The sequence below is a fragment of the Pagrus major genome, chromosome 11 (genome assembly GCF_040436345.1).
Source record: "Pagrus major chromosome 11, Pma_NU_1.0".
Classification (NCBI taxonomy): Eukaryota; Metazoa; Chordata; class Actinopteri; order Spariformes; family Sparidae; genus Pagrus; species Pagrus major.
Genome location: NC_133225.1, coordinates 28,110,215 through 28,132,936, shown reverse-complemented (window position 1 = coordinate 28,132,936; position 22,722 = coordinate 28,110,215). Strand labels below are relative to the sequence as shown.

General features: G+C 40.2%; 2 protein-coding genes across 3 annotated transcripts; both read right to left on the bottom strand.

The window, feature by feature from the left end:
• Positions 1-723: 723 nt before the first annotated feature.
• mccc1 (methylcrotonyl-CoA carboxylase subunit) lies at positions 724-14,949 on the bottom strand. Its single transcript, XM_073476126.1, has 19 exons — positions 14,692-14,949; positions 14,047-14,090; positions 13,137-13,276; positions 12,882-12,977; positions 12,563-12,684; positions 12,228-12,375; positions 11,995-12,116; positions 11,779-11,890; positions 9,422-9,503; positions 9,203-9,330; positions 8,937-9,120; positions 8,483-8,592; positions 8,122-8,338; positions 7,947-8,033; positions 6,301-6,350; positions 5,085-5,222; positions 4,037-4,144; positions 2,925-2,996; positions 724-2,768 (listed from the first exon to the last, which is right to left on the bottom strand). The coding sequence occupies exons 1-19, from the start codon at positions 14,745-14,747 to the stop codon at positions 2,631-2,633; spliced, it is 2,154 nt and encodes a 717-aa protein (XP_073332227.1). The 5' UTR covers positions 14,748-14,949; the 3' UTR covers positions 724-2,630.
• A 182-nt stretch (positions 14,950-15,131) lies between these two features.
• Positions 15,132-22,061, bottom strand: lamp3 (lysosomal associated membrane protein 3). 2 transcript variants are annotated; one of them, XM_073476925.1, is made up of 7 exons: positions 21,927-22,060; positions 19,867-19,986; positions 17,639-17,721; positions 17,156-17,278; positions 16,849-16,921; positions 16,575-16,745; positions 15,132-15,845 (listed from the first exon to the last, which is right to left on the bottom strand). In XM_073476925.1, exons 1-7 carry the CDS (start codon positions 21,967-21,969, stop codon positions 15,706-15,708), a joined length of 753 nt encoding a protein of 250 aa, XP_073333026.1. In that variant the 5' UTR covers positions 21,970-22,060; the 3' UTR covers positions 15,132-15,705. The 2 variants fall into 2 exon arrangements, with proteins under 2 accessions (XP_073333026.1, XP_073333027.1); XM_073476926.1 differs by having other exon boundaries at positions 15,133-15,845; positions 19,867-19,983; positions 21,927-22,061.
• Between the last annotated feature and the right edge of the window lie 661 nt (positions 22,062-22,722).

The window sequence follows — 22,722 nt, the reverse complement described above, 5'->3', positions numbered from 1 at the left end:
AATGTTTTTCTCATTTCATAATAAATTCCAATTATCACAAAAATTCTGATAGTCGGTCAACCCATAGTAAACTTTCCATGCATGTAAATATTTTTATAAATTTACATTTCATACACTATTTCATGTCATACTTTAAGACTTTTACTCAAGTTCTATTCATATGGGTGACTTTGACTTTAATAATAGTAATATTTTAACACGATATCTTTTACTCAAGTATGACTTTTGTGTGCTTTTTACAACACTAGTAGTTTTTGGTTTTTTTACTTTTTATTTATGTAGTTAACTCTACAATTTTATGCCATAAAATTAATTCTTATTTTTATTTGACCGTTGCTTCCCCACTGCAATCTGAAGCTGACATTTCTTTCATTTCCCACTCATTTGAGTAGATTACTTTGCTGGTGTTTGACTTTATTGTGTTATATAAACTAGATTTCTCCCTGGGGTAGATTTTCTGTAGTTCAGCTTCATCCACTCTGAAGTAATTGGTAGCTTGCACTGCTATGTTTATAAAGTAGCTTCTCCAACACTGGTGATTGATTAGCTAGACCTCCATGTGGTGCCTGGTGGGAGCTCAATACAAAAGGTGTGAAGTCGATGTTATTAATGCCACTGTGTACATGTCAACACAGACCTGCAAAGAGCTCTAATTAGCTTGTTAAAATAATTACAAATTAAATGAAAGTGTTGAGTACATCAAATATGACACGGGGCTGCACATACTCTTGAAATATTTTTATTACAGTATCTGACCAGTCCAATATCATTTTTTAAAAAACAAATCATCTGTCAAACATCTACAAAATGAACACGTGTTGATCAGTTTTAGTCTACAAGGCCTCAGAACACACCGGTTAGTAAGAAGAGTGAGATCAGCAGAAACAGGTTGAGTTCACATGTTGTCTGTGGGGTAAATCACTCGGACTGATGGCGGATTGACACAGAACCAAACCATCTGTCTGTTTAAAGCCCTCTGTGACCGACATTTCATCCTTTTAAGGGTTATTTTCAAATCGGAGCCAAATCCGGGCGTGAAAGTTGGGAATCAAAAGAGTTCTGGAGTGTTCTTTAGTGCAATTTTATAATCTCCTTTAAAGCAGGCTTACAGCAGACCTCTTGTTTTTAAGAGGGCTAAGTTCAGGGCTAATTCATGAAGAGTTTGGAGTCAGTCTGGAAGGACGTCATGTGTGGATTTTTCAACAAACCCAAATATTAAATATATTCCCACACAAAAATAAGTTTACATCCAGCCTCTTTTCTCTAAGTAAATCAGGGTGTAGCTTCAAAAAGTCAATTTTGAAGAAAAAGTCTTTAAGCAGAGTGACAATGACAATTTTTAAATACCGGCAGGGTTTATGATATTTACAAAGTTTTCATCATGTATAAAAAGGAGCCTGTGACCCCCACAAATTGAGATACATGGTTCTTCCCAGACCGTGACGATGACTTTATGTCCTCTTCCCCCAGACAAACCAGTTGTAAGATTAGTAAAGTATTCAGTAATGATTTTAAAGGTATGTAAATGTCAAGTCATCAGTAACTACTCCTAAAGCACCACTACGACATAATTCTGCAAGTATTTTGTCTGATTTCTCACTTGCCATCATACGTACTTATTATCTTCTGCCTCAGATATGCTCACAAACAAACAACTGACGGAAACACTGACAGAAGCTAACACAGAGAGAACAAACTTAAAGAAAAAACAAAGTGAAAGTCAGAAGTTGACATTGATTTACGAATGACTCTAAACACAGGAAAGAAAAGCAGAAACACACAAAAGTTCAAGTCAACATGAAGATCATATTCTGAGATGTTTAAGGCCGCTTTACATTAAATATATTTGAAGGGATGCACCGATGTATCATCTGAACATCTGTATCAGTATCAGCCGATATGTGCCTAACTGACTGCTATTAGCCAATCTGCAATAACAGGACATACACTGAAGCCATTTACTGATGTTTATCTGCTGTCACATCAATTTAGCACCAACTCTCGTCATCTCTGCCATCAGTTTGTAAGGCTATAACCGTATTAAAAAAATGTGTCAATGATACCCTACTCAATGATACACACTGAGTAGGGTAGTTGAATAGCAAGCTAAAAGGCAAGCAGTTACTTTTCAGAAAGCAAAATGTCCTTTTCATGTGGAAAAAGCTATATTAAAGGTTTGTATGATTCAATTTGTACTCTGAATGACTTTTAAACAATAATAATGAAGATTTCTTTGTTTCCCTGGAACAAAAGGGGGAATTAATAACAAAAACAAAATAAAAAGTTGGCATCGGCTATCAACTAAATTGTTATTTTAAACATTGGAATCTGCTCTAGATTTCACAATCGGTGCATCCCTCTTCACTGCTGTCACACAAGTCAAACCCAGTAACCATTGTGGCCTTCCCTAAATGCATTGTGGGTCCCCGTGGGTGATTTATTTTTTGTCTCATCCATTCCAGACTGAGCCAAACTCATCCCAACTGTTGATTGAGGTCCTCACTTAAAGAAATGTCAATCAAGTGTTGGAAACCAACAAAGTTCAGACTCTCTTTCCCTCCAGTCGTCACAGTAACTAGTTCCGGCTCTCTGCTACCTGTCAGTGTGTATTTGTGGCTGTGGTTTAGTGTTTACTTGCTGCTGCTCCCCTCCCCCTCCACCTCCGCCTCCTCTTCCAGCTCCACCAGAGCAGCGTGGCGATTGGCCTGAGAGCCCTCGCTGAAGAAAACCTTCTTGATCACACCGGACTTGGGCGCCCGGATCGTATGCTGCAGAGACAAAAAAACAAATGACTCAATAACACAAGCAACACAGAGAGACAGAGACAGAGAGACAGAGAGACAGAGAGAGAGACAGAGAGATTGTGTCGGTGTAATACACAGAGTAAAGGTGAGAATGGGTGTGAGGCAGCAGGAGTCCCTCACCTCCATCTTCATGGCGATCATGACCATCAGTGGGTCTCCTACAGCCACTTTGTCTCCGGCCTTCACAAACACCTGAACACAACACAACAGATAGAATAAGTATTTGTTTGGACAATCTCTTAAGGTAAACAGTAATACACTCAAAGATGTCCCCATGCATAAAAATAAAAGACAAGGTGGAGGCATACAATTTCTTTCACAGTCATTAAATTCTATAACAGCAGGAGTGTATTACAGTGCTGATACTACAGCCACTTACCACTACTGAATTAACTTAAGGCATGGTATTAAGAAAAATGATTGCTGTAAAGGTTTTTGAAATCAGAGTGATCATTTTTTTCGCTCGGAGGGGAAAAAAAAAAGAAAAAAGTATGCGTGTGTTTTTTTCTTTTTTCTTTTTGTCCTGTCAAAGAGGTCATATTATGCCAATGTCATGGTTTTATTTGGGGTTCCTAGTAGAACAGGTCTACATACTTTAAGTTTCAAAAAACACATTTTTCTCATCTGGTGCATTGCTGCAGCATCCCTTTTCACACTGTTACAGAGTGAGCTACAGAGTGAAACATCTTGCCTTTGTTAAATCTTTGGTGAGAGTTGCACATGCGCATTACAGGATGTAGCCAATCAGAAGCAGAGTAGGGCGGGTTATGCCAAGCAAGGTAGTGTGATCCAAAATAACTTTCCCACTTGGTTTCACAAATTAATTTTTTGTTTCCTCAGTACAAAAAAAAAGAAAGAAAGAAAACTCTTGTGAAGTGGTGCACTTCAGCCTCTTGTGGTCAAAATGAGTATTACAAAAACAAACACTTGTTTTTACAAAAAAGCCTTATAAAAAAAATTTTTTTTTTTTAACAAAACTTTTTTCCCTACCAGTTCTCAAGTCACAAACGAAGGAGAGAAACAATTTAGATCAGACTTGAAGAAAAAATAGGCATAGATAGGCTTACACAAAAAAACAAAAACATTTATATTAAAAATTCATGCAAGTCTTCAAAACTACTGGAACGACATGTGATAGCAAGTTTGGCCTAAGGAAAAATAAACTGATTTTGCTGCATGACAACAATTAAAATTCCCTTCCAAATATAGTCCATAAATACAACCAAACTCACCTTCTCTATGGTTCCAGTCATGGGGGCCACAGCTCCACCCTGAGCCCCAGAGCCGCTCACAGCAGCCAGATACTTGGGCACTGGAACAGACACCTCGGCGCTTCCCTCCTGCAGTAAACATGTTAAGATGTCAGAAACAGATGTGACAGTTAACTGTCAGCTGAGGTGAGATGATCTGGACAGTCTGGCTGATGTCAGCCATCGAGTGTTTGTCCCCAGTCACCTGTCTGAGATGACAGATGCTAAAGACAGGAAACAGTTTCTGCAGTGACAGGTGAAGTGCAGTTCTCTTTAAATTGACTGGGGAAGTGTGGATCTACAGCTTTGACATCATCTCTTATTTTGGAAAATAAGGTTTCAATGAATCAACAGGACAAGCTTACTGATAAACAAATACATATTTTTTACAGATTTAGTATTCCTGAGGCTCACAAAGACTGTGGTAAATATAGATTTTTGGATGAAACGTACATACTGAAATGTTTTGGTTTAAGAAACGTAGGTAATTTTTCAGGAAACAGAGCCAGATACTCTCTGGTTCCACGTAATAAAATGTGTGTTTATTTTCTTGTTTTGCTTCATGTAATGTTAAATGTAATATATTCGGGTTTTGGACTGTTTGTCACACAAAACAAGTCATTTAAAGATGGTTTCTGGGACACTGTGATGACCATTTTTCACCATCTTCTGCATTTTATGGACCAAACAATAAACTGATTGACCAAGAAAACAATCGTTAGTCGCAGCCCTTTTAAAAAAAAAAAAAAAATACTGCTTTTTCATTTACCTTAACCAAAAATTTGAATTTAACTACATTTAATCAAAAAAGTTACCACATTAACAAATCACAAATTTCTGTTTCTTGTCTTCTTAAATAAATCAAACACACGCAACAACCAAGATGGCGAAGATGACTTCACTGACTTGGGGACCATGCAAAGAGCAGATCTGTGCGAATACCACGAGGAGAAAAATGATGCATGTAAATTTATATTTACCTGAAAGTCAGTCTGTGTATCTACCGTCAACAGTAGTGGAGGGAACATACCGTGGAGAACAGGTGCACTGTGCTGTCCAGGATCACCAGTTTGGGACGAGACTTCACACCGTTGACAGAACAGTGCAGGAATGACACTCCATCCTCCATCTCCACGTCGCCGGTCACATGGTGCACCTCCTCACCAATCTGAAAGAAGAAACACTTTTATGAGAGATGTGAAGTAGGCAGATCTACTTCTGCATCTTCTGTTACACCTACTACTGTATTACTTTTCAGAAACTTTTGGAGTTAGTCAGTGTTCAGATCGCCACCTAATGGCTGTGAGATGTGCTTGAAACTCAAGAAAAACGTGTATGTGGACCTTATTTTGTCAAACTCCTGTCGTACAAATAGAAGAGAATACAGTGCTACGAGAAAGTATTCAGACCCATCACTTTTTTCACATTTTGTTATGTTGCAGTCTTATCATATCCTTAACTAAAACTGTTTATATTACTTCTCCCCCTCATCAATCTACACTCAATACACCATAATGACAAAGCGGAAACAAGGCCCTCTGACCAAGGCCTTTCTCCCCCGATTGCTCAGTTTGGCCGCGCGTCCAGCTCTAGGAAGTCCTGGTTGTTCCAAACTTCTTCCATTTAAGAATTATGGAGGCCACTGTGCTCTTTGGGACCTTCAATGCAGCAGACTTGTTTTTGTAGCCTTCCCCAGATCTGTGCCTCGACACAATCCCGTCTCTGAGCTCTGCAGGCAGTTCCTTCGACCTCATGGCTTGGTTTTTGCTCTGGTATGCACTGTCAGCTGTGAGACCTTATATAGACAGGTGTGTGCCTTTCCAAATCATGTCCAATCAATTGAATTTACCACAGCTGGACTCCAGTCAAGGTGGAGAAACATCTCAAAGATGATCAAGAGAAATGGAAGGCACCGGAGCTAAATCTCAAAGTGTCAAAGCAAAGGGTCTGAATACTGATGTCAATGTGATATTTCAGTTTTTCCTTTTGTCTAATATGTCTAAAATTCTGTTTCCACTTTGTCATTATGGTGTATTGAGAGTAGATCGATGAGGGAAAAAAATGTTTAAACGATTTTAGCATAAGGCTGCAACATAACAAAATGTGAAAGGTGAAGGGGTCTGAATACTTTTTTAAATTTGTGTTTATTTCAGTATTTAAATTTACCAAAGATGGGTCTGCTAATTTTTAAAGCTTTTTGAAAACATTGATGAATGTTGGAGGACACAGGAAGAATTTCAGCTCACCTGCATTGTGTAGCTTCCGTCTTTGTTGTACACGACGACCACATCAACTTCTACAGACACAAACACACAAGATGAAATAAACTAACTTTAAATGGTAACAGAGGAAGACTGAAGCAAACAAGAGGAGACAATGAAGTAACTTAATGCTGAAGCTTTGGTCGAACATCCTCATCACACTGACACGGCAGCAGCCGGGGGATTTATTTTTGGCCTCGCAGTCACATTTTTAATAGAAACGTTGAATAATGAATATGAGTTCATTAACAAACTGTCACAGAGCAGACCCGCTCTAAACTCAATTATTCAAACAGTCATTAAATAAATCAGATCAGCAGTTATGAGTCGAGAACTGTACTGATCTGCCTATTTAAACTAAAACAATTTATTCAGCGAATTTAACACACGATTTAACTGGAACTCCTGTCGTTCTATAACTCTATAACATCTACAAAGTGAAATAAATACACCAAGTTTATGATTTACAGGCTTAATGATGAAAACAATAAATCTCGCACGTCTGTTTATGTTTAATTGTCTTTTTTTTAACTGCAAGTTGTTGTTTTTTTTTTAAATTGCACTCACTGTCTGCTTCTGATGCATCTCCTGTTAACCACTGTGGATAAATTCAAACCTAGAGTTGGGCTTTAGATTCAGAGGGCTAAGATGCGATTATAAAACGATTATTGAAACATACATTTATTATGTTTTCATATTGTTTCACTACTTGATATGTTTAATTATCCGTTCTCTAAGTGGAAACAGACAACTTCATAACATTTACTTCATGATGTGTTAACAAAAAAAACGTGTTTATTGCCAGTTTAAAGCAGATGAAACGGATGAATTTACATCTATAACCTCTGCTCACACTCAGCTATCCTCACCAAAACTGATGACTGAATTAAGTGGTCTAGTTTAGAACGTAAACACCACCTACATGTTTACATGTGTAACGTTTCACCATTCATCTGGTTCAGCGTCCAGCCTGGTCTTAGAAAATATGTTACAGGTGATCATGATGTCAAGAATTGGGTTTTAAAAATGAGATTATTGACCTTTCTGCATCATGACATAATCTTTCAAGAGAAAATCGTGATCAAACAATTGATTTTTTTCCCCCTGCCCTGAGGAAAATGAGTACTTCTTGAAGCAGAAGGCACTGCCATCTGAAAGAAAATTGAGCTGCACTGTTGAAAACCGATTAGTTCACAAACGTTAAATATCTGCTCGCTCCAGAATTGAACGTGTGCAGATTTGCTGCCTTCTTTTTATATTGTGGGTTTTAGCTTGTGTATACTGTTCACTGAATATCTTTTTATTTGTGGTTTGGGAACATTTTCATGATTTTCCACCATTTAACAAGACCAACAAAAGAATCCTAATTAATTCTTTTAATTTGTTGCAGCCCTGTCTTCACCTTAATCCAGAGTCTCTTGTCAAAATCTGGCATTGTAAGTCTGTAGTGCATTTAGTAGACCAGAACCATTTAGTGGACCAGAACCCCAATTTAAACTGCTTAAAACGTTTAACTACAGTAACTGCTTCTCTGCAGCCCCACCACCTTTGATTTTTCTTCTTCCTTTACCTTTCCTTCCCTTCTTGCTCACTAGAGGGAGATCAAGGCTCACCAAGTGTCTGTTACTTACTTTTGTCTCCCACCTGCAGCGTCATGTTTCTGTTAAACTGAATGTTGCTTCTCCAGCCGCTGCTGGAGCCAAATGGAGAGAAGGGGTCTGAAAACCACACACACCATGTTCGCTTAGTATACCAGCACTTTTACAGGTCAAATATTGTTTATACTGACACACATTGTCCCCTCACCTGTGGAGGTCTGTGTGAACTCCTGTGTGTGTCTCCTCTCCTGGAGCACCAGACCCAGTGCCGCCTGGCAGATCGTTTCCCCAGAAGGAGCTTTCGGAGTGGGGAAGAGGTCAGCGTAGTGCTGCGGGATGAAGCTGGTGGTCACGTTTCCAGCCTCAAACTCTGGGTGGCCCGAAAGACTCAGCAAGAAGTCGATGTTAGTGTTCAGTCCCACGATCTGAAGACAGAGAGCAGGCAAATATAGTGAAAACACAGAATCATAAATTATAGGCACCGTTTACTGTATTTGTTGTATCATCTAAATTAAACATGACAGTGAGGGATTGCCGTTTAGCAAATACTCATTTTGTGCGTGTCTTACGTTGTACTGTCGTAAGCAGTACCGCAGCTTCTTCAAGGCAGCAGATCGGTCTTCTGCCCACACAACGAGCTTGGCGATCATTGGGTCATAATGTGCCGACACCTCGTCCCCTGAAAGCAAACACACACACATACACACACACACACACTCACGATTAAACACACATGCTAGGTCAGTTGAAAAGCTCCCTGTATTTTTGCATTATGGTAATTAATTTCATTTGTCCCTTGCTCGTCCTTCATTATCCACTCAGACTGAAACAGTTACATTTTCTAATTTTCTTTTTATGAGATATCACAAGTGAGTTAATAAAAAATTATCTTTTTATAAGAATTTCTCACAAAGAGCGAAGTTGAACAAATCAATGGAGACCATAGATCTCTTTTTTGGTCTTTTTACTTAATATCTTTTTTATATTTTTGTTTTGTGTGTAGAGTTATATGTAGACTCCCACCATCCCTGACTCCAGTCTCTACGCGTATGTGTTGGTCTGGTGGAGGCGTGGAGAGATGCAGCAGAGGCCCAGCCCCTGGAAGAAAGTCATTGTTTGGGTCCTCAGCATAGATTCGAGCCTCAAAAGAATGTCCACTTAAAATGATGTCATCCTGGAGGAGAGGCAGGCGCTCCCCTGCTGCCACCTGGAGGAGATATTAGAGTTATTAGTGCAACCGAAACACAGACTTTTGTCGTCAGAAGATAATTTATTGTTCCTTCTCTCACCCTGAGCTGCCACTCCACCAGATCAGTTCCTGTGATCATCTCAGAGACGGGATGTTCCACCTGCAGCCTCGTGTTCATCTCCATGAAGTAAAAGTTATGCTGGGCGTCCATTATAAACTCCACCGTACCTTCACAGCGAGACAAACAATAAGATTTCATTAAACTGTGTGCTGAGGTTCTGTGGTGAGATGTGTGTGGGTGAGTGTTCGTGTGTCTCACCTGCTCCTACATAGTTGACAGCCTTGGCTGCTTTGACTGCTGCCTCTCCAAGTTTCCTCCGAACCTCCGGACTAATACCAGGCTGAGAAAATACACATAGGAGTAGAATAAAAACCCAATACAGCAACACTTGACAAACAAATAAAAGAGATCATAGTCCTAATATCCAGTTTCATAACATAGATTCTCATACTTTATCCTCATTTACGGTGTCCTTGATGACTAAATGTACATGCACAGAATATTTCAGATTTTGGCCTTATTCCAAAGAAGTATAAAGACTAAAGAATATTCCTACTAAACTGTTTACATGGCTAATGAAAGCAAATATTTCTGTGTACATATAGGCGTGCACACTCCGATTAATGTGTCCTATCAAGTCGTTTACCACGTCAAAAGATGGAAAAGTGGAAACTGTTCCGCCATTTTTGCATCAAAACAAGATTTCCTTCTCAGTTTTCAACAGAGGTGAGTTTGTTTGACAATGTGAACACAGTCTCCTTCTTTTGTTCCTTCAAACACTTTCTTGAAAATTACGGTCTTGCATATCCAAAAACCTGTTAATATCCAATTCCTTTATCATTTTGTCCGGGACAATAAGGGATGCAGCGAACACATAATTGTGGTCTGAGTTGTGGTCTGAGCGCTTCAACATATATGGTTTGATAATTGAACGTTTTTATGTATTTTACGTCGAACCTGTATCTGTCTTGTAGAGCCAGGAGGAGTACTTCCTCTCTGACAGCCAAGACGGGTCAAAGCCCCTGAGTGTCCGTCTTCAGCTCAGGTTACTGTCAATCAAACCAGATCCCCTTCTTTGTTGTGTGTGTAAGCAAGCATAAGCCACACCCTTGTCGTCCTTGTTGTCCTTAACAACAAGCAAAGTTGCTGGCGACGACAATGGAACGGCTTGCCTCAAAGTAGTGTGCTGGCTCCACTACTATATAACATCTACACCAATGACCAGCCAATGGACCAGAACACTGAGCGGTTCATCTACGCTGTAACATCCCAAGAGAGTACGTTTGAAGCTGTAGAAGCGAATCTCACCTCAGCCCTAAATGAGCTACACCTCTACTACGAGCGCAACCACCTACACGCAAACCCTGCGAAGACCCAAGCCTGCTCGTTCCATCTCAGGAACCGGGAAGCAAACAGACCCCTTAACATCACATGGTCTGAAACACCTCTTGAGCACTGCACCAACCCTGTCTACCTTGGTGTAACAATGGATCGCACTCTCTCCTATAAGGAACACGTCAAAAACACCAAACTGAAAGTTAACTCCCGAAATAACATCCTCCGGAAGCTGACCAACTCCAAATGGGGAGCCACAGCACACACATTAAGATCTACTGCTCTGGCCCTGTGCTACTCCTCTGGGGAGTATGCGTGTCCTGTCTGGGAGAGATCATCCCATGCCAAGAAACTAGACCCAGCGTTGAATAACACCTGCCGCTCAATCACTGGCTGCTTGAAGCCCACCAACATAAACAACCTGCACCTCCTCGCTGGCATTGCCCCTGCTGATGTGAGACCTGAAGTCGCCAGCCAAGTAGAGATGAGGCCACCAGTGATGAACGCCACCTCCTCTACAGACGTGTACCCCCGGCCCAACTGCTGAAGTCCAGGAGAAGCTTTCCCAGCCATGTCCAGCCCCTAATAACATCACAGGAAGAAACCAGACTCCAACTATGGACAAAAAGGCTTGAGAACGACCCCCCTCCTATTGACATGGGTATCCCTCCTTCTGAAGCCCTCCCTCCGGGCTCAGAAGCACCATGGGTCCAGTGGAAGACGCTCAACCGCCTGAGAACAGGGCGATCAAAAGCTGCCATGGCCAGATGGGGCTATGAAACTGGCCAAACCACCTGTGAATGTGGAGAAGAAGACCATACAATGCAGCACTGCCTTGTCTGCCCCCAACTACCCAACCAGTGCAGCTCAAAGGATCTCGCAGTGTTCAATAAAAATGCAAAGGACTGTGTAAAGAAATGAGAAACTGTCATTTAACCAACCAGCTTCAAAGACACGAAAAGAAGAAGAAGCCACACCCTCAGTAGGGACACCAGAGAAGAGCATTCACGGCTCAGGAGTGAAACTCATGTCAGACGCATGCTTTGTCCCTTTCTTCTTCTTCAAATGAATGTTAGGGGAAACACTAATAACACACTGAGATCGTTACAGAAAAGTGCCTCAGCATATAGTGGACTTACACCTCAAGTCATGCTCCCGTTAGCTAGATGTGGCTGATCCAAATGTATCTTTACGAGAGAAACAGAATAAAAAACTTTCACAGTTCCTCATCCGTCTATATCAATTCAACAATATATCTGTGACCACCATTCCTCACTCACCCCGGGTGCTTCCTCTATGATCTTCTGGTGTCTCCTTTGGACGCTGCAGTCTCTCTCGAACAGATAGACAGCGTTACCGTGCATGTCCCCGAACACCTGAACCTCCACATGTCTGCAGGAAACAGACAGATGGAAGAATAAAAGTTAGTCTTCTCATGTCAACATAGGACAACATGACAAGGTGGCTGATAAGCAGTATGAATAAATGATTATTACCTGGGATCCTCCACAAACTTCTCAACCAGCATGACGTCATCGTTGAAGGATTTTCTGGCTTCTCGTCTCGCCGACTCCAACTGCTCCAAGAAGTCTGAGTCTGACCGTGCGATACGCATCCCCTTAACACACAAAGGCAGATACAGACATAAAGTATAGACACCCAAAAGGTTAATTTATGGTTCCTTTAGTTACTTTGTCAAAGTTCTTGACGATCTTTCACATCCTCTCACCTTCCCTCCTCCTCCACGGACTGCCTTTATCATCACAGGGTATCCTATCTTGGCAGCCTCTGCCTGCAGCCTCTCATTCGATTGGTCCTCTCCATGGTAACCACCAATGATTGGCACCCCAGCAGCTGACATGATGTGTTTGGATGTGCTGAAAAGGAGACAAAGTAATGAAAGTCAGTTGGTGTTTTATTTTCTTTGAATCTTTATGTTTCCATTCAGCCGTTCTTTGTTTCATTCCATAATGTTTGCTGCACTGACACCAATCAGGATCAATACCATTTCAAATAAGCAAACAAAAGAATATAATTGTTGTTTTGTATATGCATGTGCGCTACCTTTTAATGCCCATGTCTCGGATGGCAGAGGAAGGCGGCCCGATGAAGATGATACCTTCCTGTTTACACGCCTCTGCAAACTCTGTGTTTTCTGACAGAAAGCCGTAACCAGGGTGGACCGCCTGCACACAAACATCACATTTAACAACGTCAAAGCCACCGGCTGGTTCACTGTCAAAGATGAAAAGTTCAAAGTGAAGAACCCTTAAGGGATTTAAAAGACCTGAGCATCACAAACTACCTTTCCTTTTGAAGTAGCTCCTTTAAGAAGAAATAAAAGAAAATGAAAACTGTTCACAACAAGTGCAGGATTACTCACATGTGATCCAGACTTTTTGGCCACTTCTAAAACTTTCTCCATACAAAGATAACTCTGCTGGGAGGGTGGAGGGCCGATGTGGTAGGCTTCATCTGCCTACAAAAAACCAAACCAAAAAAACACACTATTTCCAACAAACATAATGTGTTTGATAAAGCAGATGCAGAAACTGTAGAACAGAAAGCAACGACTGAAAAGCAGATGACTACAAATACTAAAGAACACAGGTCTTTGTAAGCCTGTCCTGCATCTCACCATGGCCACATGCATGGAGTGTCTGTCTGCATCACTGTACACGGCCACAGAGCGGACGCCCATCTTCTTGGCCGTGCGCATCACACGACACGCAATCTCTCCTCGATTGGCGATCAGCACCTTGTCTATCCTTCCAACCCCTGGAGAAGACACAGCACACAATTTAGAGCTTTGCTTAAAATGGAGGTATACAACAGTCATCACCTCTCACTCATGAAATCAAAAGTGCAAATTGTTTTAAAAGGCTTGCAACTGTCATTCTCCGAGGTCTGTTTTAGTGTCCCGATTCTGGAATTTCTAACTACACTGAAATATATCAATATTCAATACCATTTTGGATGCTACAGTGGAAAACAGACATAGCAAAGTAAGTGCAGTAAGCATTAAATACCACACTTTTTTACATTTCACCCGTAACAGTCTAATTCATTCTCTCTCTCTCTCTCTCTCAATTCACTGGGAACCCTGCTGTGTGGTACCTGTGCAACAATAATGTAGAAAATGAGTATTGAAAGAGTTTAAAATATTCAGAAATGATGTATTGTGCAAAAAATGTTTGTAATTTTATATCTTTGGGTTTGGACTGTTGGCTGAACAAAACAAGCAACATGGAGATGTTATGATGGGTTCCAGGAAACTTGTGCAGGGCATTTTTTTTTCATTTTCTTACTTAATAATTAATTTACTCTAATTAGCAGAGTAAAACATGAATAAATACATTGATAATTAAATAACAGTTAGTTGGGGCACTTAAGTTTTACTTGGCCCATATCATCACAACACTGGTATGTACATTTTAATGTTCCTGGCTCTCAGGAGGAGACTGACACACCCAATGAGATATAACAGACCATTTCAGTTTGAGTCACCTAGAGAGCACTTTCTGTTACTAAGTGTTTCCTTTACTCACCTCCTGAAACAAGCCTCACACCTCTTTTGGTCCATGACAATTTTCTGAGGAGAGGAGAGAACACAAACTTCAGCACCAGTCACACCTCTACATGGCTGTGAAGGGCAGAGCAGATGCTAAATGGAAGTAATGTTCTGCCATGGTGGCTGATTTATGATATAGCGTGTGCAGCAACTACAGAGCAAAACCCAGCATAAATAAGTGAGCTGAATGTGATACTAATGAAGGCCGGCCGCACAGGTGTACATGCACAACAGTGTACATGCTGTACCTGCACATTAGCCATGCTAGCTGACAGTTTGCTACCTTTATTTAACCTTGCTCTGCTCTTATCTGAGTCGTCAGCTCGAACAGCGAAAACACATTTTGTCAACACGCTGATATTAAGTGGATACATAACGCGATGTTTTACAGATTAATACTCATGAGCACCAGCAGATAATTAAGATGTGATGTGTGTCAATGAAAGCTGCACAAGTACATCTGTCAGGTTAGCTCAAAGTAGCGTTAACATTGCACAGCTTGCAAACTTGATAGCTGTAAGCTAACGTTAAAAATAAGGTTTAAAAAGCGGGTTAGGGGGAAATAACGTTGGATATTTTCAGTCAAGGTCACAGCAGTCATGTAAGGCTGTAATGTACTCACTGTGTACATATCCTCAGACCATGCAGAGTTGGGAAACTCAGAATAACTGCAGCCATAGCTACCAGCTACTGAGGCTAGCTGCTAGCTAACTGACTGACTGACAAGCTGAGGAGGAAAAAGCGAAGCGGTAATTAACTAAACAGCTCATACACGGTTTGGTTCTTTTTAAACTACAGCAACGCATTCAAAGTATACAGACAGAAACACCTGGTGCCTTAAACTTCTATACTCGCACTAATAAACACTGTCACACGCTAATAAATGTGTGTTTGATCATGTATGGCCTTCCAGGGACTCGTAGTGTCGACAGCCAATGAGAACGAAAGTTATGGAGGTGGGGAGGCAGCTGCAGTTACAAGAAACCACCATCAGGTGGCAGCGTTTCTCTGTCAAACGACTGGTGAACTACAGGTAAAGAAGAAAAATCACAAACAATATTGAAATAATACTTTTATTTATTTGTATTTGTTTTTAAATAAAGTATATAGCCAACACACTGCAATCAAGCAAAACTGAATAATAAACTGGGATGAAGCTGCAAAACTTGATCTCATGAACTGTGGTGTTCAAGGGTTACATAATGATATGTCACATTAAACAATACACTAGTTCAATGATATTGCTAGTGCAATTAAAGGCTCTCTAACACACTTTCAGCCCTCTACCCTTTTATTAAATAACTGCTGAATATGCAACAAATCAGACTATTACAAAAAAGAGCTCTCAGTTATCACTGAAAACATAATTAAGGTGAAATGAAATGCAAAATCTAATAGACGTTCCAAAGAGAATGGAAGAAAATAAAAAAAACAAATCCAACAAATACTAGTCAGATACATAAATGTAACATTGTTTGCATTTACAGCAGAATATTAGACATTAGACCTCTTTCTTATCATTAAAAGAATTACAGGAGAAAAATTTCAAGTTAAGCAGACTTTTGAGAACTTTTCATAACAGTAACTGAGTATGAAACACTGCATGAGCTGGAGTAAATCTTCGTCCAGCTTCAGCTCAGAGCCTGTCGTATCCTTGTGTGCGGCGGTCTTTGATGAACAGGTAGGTCAGCCCCGCGATCAGAAGGAGACCCAACACTGTGGCCCCGATGATGATGGGAATAACTCGCTTGTTGAAGTCGGCCCAACACTCCATCTCTGAAGAGACAGGAGGACATGGAGATTGTTAAGACAAATAAGGACCTTGATTTAATGCTTTTCAAGCATTGGTCTGCATTTGTGGCACAAACACAATTTTAACTCATTCTTTTTTGTGTTCATTAAGATTGCTCTTCTGCAGCAGATTCTCTCTCTCTCACACGCAAGTAGAAAGTTTCCAGTACATCCAGACCTCCAGGTCTTCTCAACCAATAAGAAAGGGTCACCAGCCAGCCTTTCCATCAGATTTATTGTATTCTATCCGGCTCAACTTCCTGCCTCTGGTCCAGATGTCTGAGATAAATAAAGACTATAAAACCTGATAGAAAGCATTGACTGCAACCACTGTTTTCAGAGATTTATCACAGCTTTTGATTCCCTAAATGACTGCCCTATTGGACTTTGTGGAAGCTGAACAGTGTCAAGTTTCTCAAAACTATACAGTAACTATCAGTGAAGTTTGTTCAAAAGTGTTTTAAAAGCAAGACCTTAACCCAGCCGAGCTGTGGAAAATAAGTCAAACACATAGAGGTAAAAGAGAAAAGAAAATGTGAACTTTTAGGCATGCAGTATTCAGCAAAACTGATGCACATGATCACTTATTTGTGAGTGTTGATTTCCATTCAAATGTGAATTTGGTCCTTGGTATTGCAAAACAATGATATTTATTCAAGTTTCAGATGCTTTGAAAAGCTGTGGACTGACTTATTTCATCCCTGCATCAGTCACCTTTTCCATACTGTCCTCTGGACAGAGTGAAGGCCTGTATCTGCACAGGAACCAGCTTGATCTGCAGCTGCGACGACATCAGGAGCAGATTCTCAGATTTGCACTTGAAACTCTGTCCGTCAGCTGTTTTGAACAGCTTCTCATGGTCCACCAAACCTGAGTACGTCTTATCTAGGAGGAAGATGATATAAAATGGGAAACATTACATTTTCTGTGTTTGCAGCAGGAAAAATATCAGCTGTGTTTTATCTCTCTTCTCTCTATGTGGTCTTACTGGAACATCCTTTGCAGACAGGCAGAGGAGACACGTGAGCCGTCAGCTTGGTGACGTAGAAAAGAGTCTTCTCCTACAGAAATCAATGAATTGTGAACATATGCACACCTTTGTCCAAGTAAACAATCATCACAGATAAAGTTGCATGAAATGGAAATACTCCAGCAAAAACCTGGTTCCTCAAATTTGTATGTAAGTAAAATACTTGATTTAAAGTACTTAGTTACATTCCCCGACTGCCTGCAAGTCGCTGGAGTGTGGGAGAACATCCAAACTACACACAGAGATGAATATGTGTGTTTTCTACCTTTTTGAAGCTGAGCTGCAGACTGGCAGCGTTGTCTGGCAGAGTGAATGAGAGAAGAGCATCTCGGTCGTCACAGTGGCCGCTGGTCCTGACCCTGGACGGGTCCAGGTTGAAATACCAGGTCTTTTGAAGACACACAGGAGAGGAATATTACTTATCATCACCAGACCACTTAGTGTTTCTTCATTATTTATAGCTTTTATTAGAAAATATGTGACAATATTAACACTTTTGACTTCTATTGGCGACATATGAGCATAAATATGTACACGCAGTCTTCATCAGTTTAAAAAGAGCTGATGGTCGTTTCAGATTTTTACAGTTTGAACAGTGAAACCGACACGTAACACCTCACAAAGACATGCTGATGCAAACACACACATTCTGCAAAAAGTGCTGAAATGCTAGAAGATTATACACACACACACACACACACACACACACACACACACACAGAATGCTGAGCCAGTCGCAGCCTCTAACCTTCTTTTCGATGACGATGTACTCCACTCCCACTGTGGCTTTGATGCAGGGTTTCCCAGCACGGTTTTTCAGCATGTAGGTCCCTGTACATAAAATAGACACACACACACACACACACACACACACATACACATACACACACACACACACATACACATACACACACACACCAAACAAATACCAAATGTAATGTTACATTGGAATTATGTAATATTATCTTATTATATATTGTAAAAGACCTACACACTGACCGTGAACCCCCCATTTTGTAATTTCACCAGTTTTACTTTTCATTCACAAAGTTCATGTTTTATATTAAAACAGAACTCTAAATCCTGATTCTACCTTAAAATGTACTGTGTTACAAATAATGAATGTATTATCTCAAGAGAATACAACTATTTCCATGTCCTTGTGATGTTGTAGATGTATGGCTGTACATTGGATGTTTCAACGGTTTGTGTTTGTCAAATATGTAAAAATGTAAAAAGTTAACGAGAGGAAAAAAAACAGGCTTTTTATGTTGTATCCCAGTTTTTAGGACAGCAAGATGTTTCATATATTAAATTGTGTGTAATCCTTCTTTACCATTCATTATTGGTTACAATTTTTCAAGTTCAATTACAAAAAGCCCATAGGCAGCTGTAAGTTTAAGTTGTGTGTGTTATCACTTTGTATATATCCAGAGAATATATCGCCTATTGCCTTAAAGGCAACATACTGTATATGGCAGCATCACTCTTGATATAGAGGCATGTATGTCATACATTACATTTGCGTAATACAATACAATCTAGGTCTGTATGATATAGTCTATATACTGATCAGCCATACTTAAATTCTTACAATAATGATGCATTAGTATGAGTTATAACTTCATTTGAGTGAAATTAAACCTTGTTCCCTCCCACATGACTGCAGTGTGTCATTCACTGATCAAACCTGCTTCAGTCTACAGTGGCAGCTTTCAGCATTCAAGTTATAAGGCAGATAAATGAGTTTTGATGTACTCACAGTGCCAACCACTGTCACAAATCAAGCCAATCAGCAGGGCAGCTGACAGAAGCCACTGGCATTTTTGTTTTTTCTTACAATGAGATTGTGTTTCATCTGTTTTCAAACAGCTTTTATGCTGTTATGCTGCAGCTCGCCTTGATTCCATCACTGTCAGGGCTGAATGCAGAAGTATGAGGCAGAGCATCAATAATTTATTTACGCCAAAGCGGAGGCACAATGGTGAGACATGCAAGAGTCGAAAAGCAGAAGGCAGCGGGCCAACAAAGGCAAAGAGAGCAGGCAAGGATCCAAAATCCAAGAAACAGTCAAGAAGGGTCAAACGGGCAGAAACAGGTTCAGGTAGATTATCAGGATAACAGAACACTAGAACAGGGCCTCAAGAGCAAGAACATAACAAAATGATCTGACAGCAAACAAAGAAAGTGAAATGGAATTAGGATTGAAGACTGATTGCAGGTGGGGGGATGGGTGGGTGAGGCTCAGGTGACTGAAAGGTTGATGAGAACAGGTGTGTTGACAGGAGGGAATGTCTGAGGACATCTGGTGAACAGCTGGAGGATGGCAGGTCTGGGTTTGTCTCTGCAAACCATCAATGTTTTAAATTTGTACATTTCATATGATTTCATATTAACATTTTTACGATGTACCATGTTGCGTTAAAATTACATGTATATAAGTTAAGTTTGTTGTCAGAAGGAAGAGCGGATGGTGGAGGTGTGATGGCTGGGTGAGATGGATGCCAAGCAAGACACCACTTCGAGCTTGTTTCCTGTTTCAACCGTCAGAATTGGGTAATTTTAGCAATCATCAGGACATTTTGCAGCCATCTACGTGGCAAAGAAATCCCCAACCTTTCAGCCAAAACATGTAACACCAACCAAGATCCTTCTGCACCTAAACCTAACCTGACCTTAAGCACAGCGTTGTCACAACATAAAACTGGAAATTGAACCTTAAACATATCCATGGTTTGCAAAAATGTACAATTCCAACAGTTTTTCCGGCAAGTTGGAGATGTGAGCAGAGGCTGAAGATGGGCCGAGAGCAAAGAGGCAGAAAAAGGGGGACTGAGGATCAGGTTGTGATGATCACTACTGTACTTGTGCCATTTCTCCAACATCTTTGTGATTTCTTCTACAATAGATGGGCGACAGAAGCAGGTGCTTTTGTTTAAATGTTCGTAATAAATCTGGTCTTGTGTCGGTGTGTACCTATTGGAGGAATGGCCTCAGAAGGCTGCAGGACTGGCTTGTAGATCTGAGCCTCAGAGGGCCGCTCGGAGTCAGAGGGAGGCTGGACGGGGGTGTCATGTCTCTGGAGGTGGACACCTGCTGGAGGAAGAGACATGTTACCCTCAATGTCACCATGTTTAGTGTTACATGAAAAGGTAGGATAAATAAATCATAAATAAATCATTACCACTGACAATCCTTTGGTAGTTTTTACTTTGGATCCTGTTCTACTGATGCAAATACAACCAGTGGTGAAATGTCAATAAAGTACTGTACTTGATTACACATTTGAGGCACTTATACTTGAGTATTTCCATTTTATGCAACTTTGTCTCACAGCTTAAGTTACTAGTTACTTTTTAAGGTTACACTTTTTCATACCCTTCCTGCCCAATGAAAACCATGTATCTCCAAATTTGATGATCTAAAAAGTGAATAATTTTTTTGATAAACTGAAGGATGAAGTGTTCCTTTATGTGCTGAGAAAATTCTCCTGCATCTTAACCTAAATAAACCATCTAAAATCCCCCTGGATCAGCTGGAAAATGCATCATCACACCATGTAAAGTTGATCTTTTTGTAATGATGCACTTTGCTGATTATACTTATATACTTTTACTTAATTAGGTTTTGGAATGCAGAACTTTTATTTATAGTAGAGTAATGAAGCGGAGAGAAGCGCTCAAGAACGTGCATGAAGACACATCCTTTGGGCTGTCGCGGGAAACCCAATCCAAGTCCTTCACAAAGAAACCCACAGTCCAGCAGCATTAAACAACTTAAATAAATCATCCACAGGCTGGTATAGACAACTGAGAGACCTAGAAGATCTCATTTTTCACATCACGCTACAATCCACTCTCATGTGGGCTCTAAAAACATGATTAATACTGTATGCAAATTTAATTTAATGTAAATTGTGACACATTTTGACACATAACCCTGTAAATAAATTCCTCTTTCACCACTGAACACAACTATGGCCACATTTCATCAGGAATATTCTCCATGAGAGTAAATTATAGAGTCGGGGACCCTTTGAAGGACAGGGCCACACAATTAGGTTATAATGCAGGATGAGTTAATTGATATTGAACCTTTTTGTTGCAATTTACACTTAATCAAATGATGTAGAACTAGTCGACACCCAGTGAACCCGGTGCTTCTGGGGTCAGAGTGGTAATCCAGCCAAAGTTTGAACACAATCATTATATGAAAAATGTTGCAGAAGCCAATGGAAAAATCTCGTCTAACATTTCTGTTCTGCAGTTTACAGAAATTACAACATACAACAATTAGAGTACTTTAACAATGACACATGGTACAAACAGCATTCAAGCTACAACTGTTGTAAAACTCTTTAGATATTTGAAAATGAATTAGTGGATGTAGTGGTGACAATTGCAATACAACCAGTTGATACAATGTGAAAAAAAGTCACATCACAAGTTTGCTGAAACCACAGACTGAGAAAGATAGAGTGACAGCGTGTGAAGAGTGTGAAGAGTGGGACCACTTAAGACCACTTAACCAATGATCAGTGTGTGGGAGAGGAAACCAGCGCTCATACCAAGTACAAGGAAACATCAGTCTTTGAAGAAGTGAACACTACCACTATGACAGATACATAAGTAAATAATCATTTGAAATGTTTCACTCCCAACATTTTGGTCCTCCTTGTGTCTGAGCAGATAAAGATTCAAGGTAAAAATGTAATTATCATTATACAACAAAATTAGATGTTGACAACAGTTAAAATTAAAAGTTATATAAATGGCTGAATGAGTAATTAAGTTATTAAATGACCATGCTTTGGTATGTCATAGATTCTTTCCATCTGTCACAGAGAAAACTGTTCTCAATTTTTATTTTATCTTATCATGATGCTGAACAGAGGTTTCTTTCATTTGTAGAAACCTTCTCTTTCTCTCCCCCCAAAAAAAGAATTTTGAAGTTACAACGACAAAGAATTGTCTGCTGATGGAGTTCAGAGTCCATTATCTAAAGTTGAAAGGAGATTTGAATATTATCAAACTTACCAGGAAGAAGAACAGCCAGGAAGAATAGAGACCTCAGCACCATGATTAGAAAAAAGAAAAGAAAAGAATAGAATAACGATGGAGAAGTAGATGATGAGTGCAGTGTGAGTGTTGCAGATGTGGTTTCCCCTCGTAACTGTGAAACTGTTGGAACATCTAAACACCTAAATGAACTGTGCGGAGGAAGTGAAGTGTCACAGGAGGCGGGGTAGAGCCGGCTGCCTCTCTGAGCTGACTGAAATCACTCGTCTGATGGTGACTTCATGGCAGTTAAACAGTCAAACCGTGGAGGAGCCTCTCAGCCGGTGAGGAAGGATGCAGAATCAATAACTCTAGAAAATGACACTTACATTACAAAACATACTGATAAATAAGGTAAACTTCAAATTAAGACCCCTTTGTACACGGAGCACAGAAAAACAGTGTCACTTTACAGCGTTTTCTCTCTTTGTGGTAGTTGTGTGTCTTTGTGGTCATTGTGCCTTCATTTTCATCTCAACTCCACACCTGCAAAGTTGTATGACTGCTTTTTGCACGGTTGTGGCGCTTTTGTGTTTACAACATCATACATATTACACGACATATTAAACACCTGGCAAAGTACTCAAAACTGCTCCTGAGGCCCTTTTTCAGACTCAGCCTTCATTTTGATCTTAACTACATGCATGTAAAGTTTCCTGACTGTATCTTGCATAGTTGTTTGTGATGACAAAAAAATCTGTCAACAGACAGACAGACACACAGAAGAGGTGAAAACAATACCAGCTCCACTAGAGTGGATGGGAATGATTGGAAC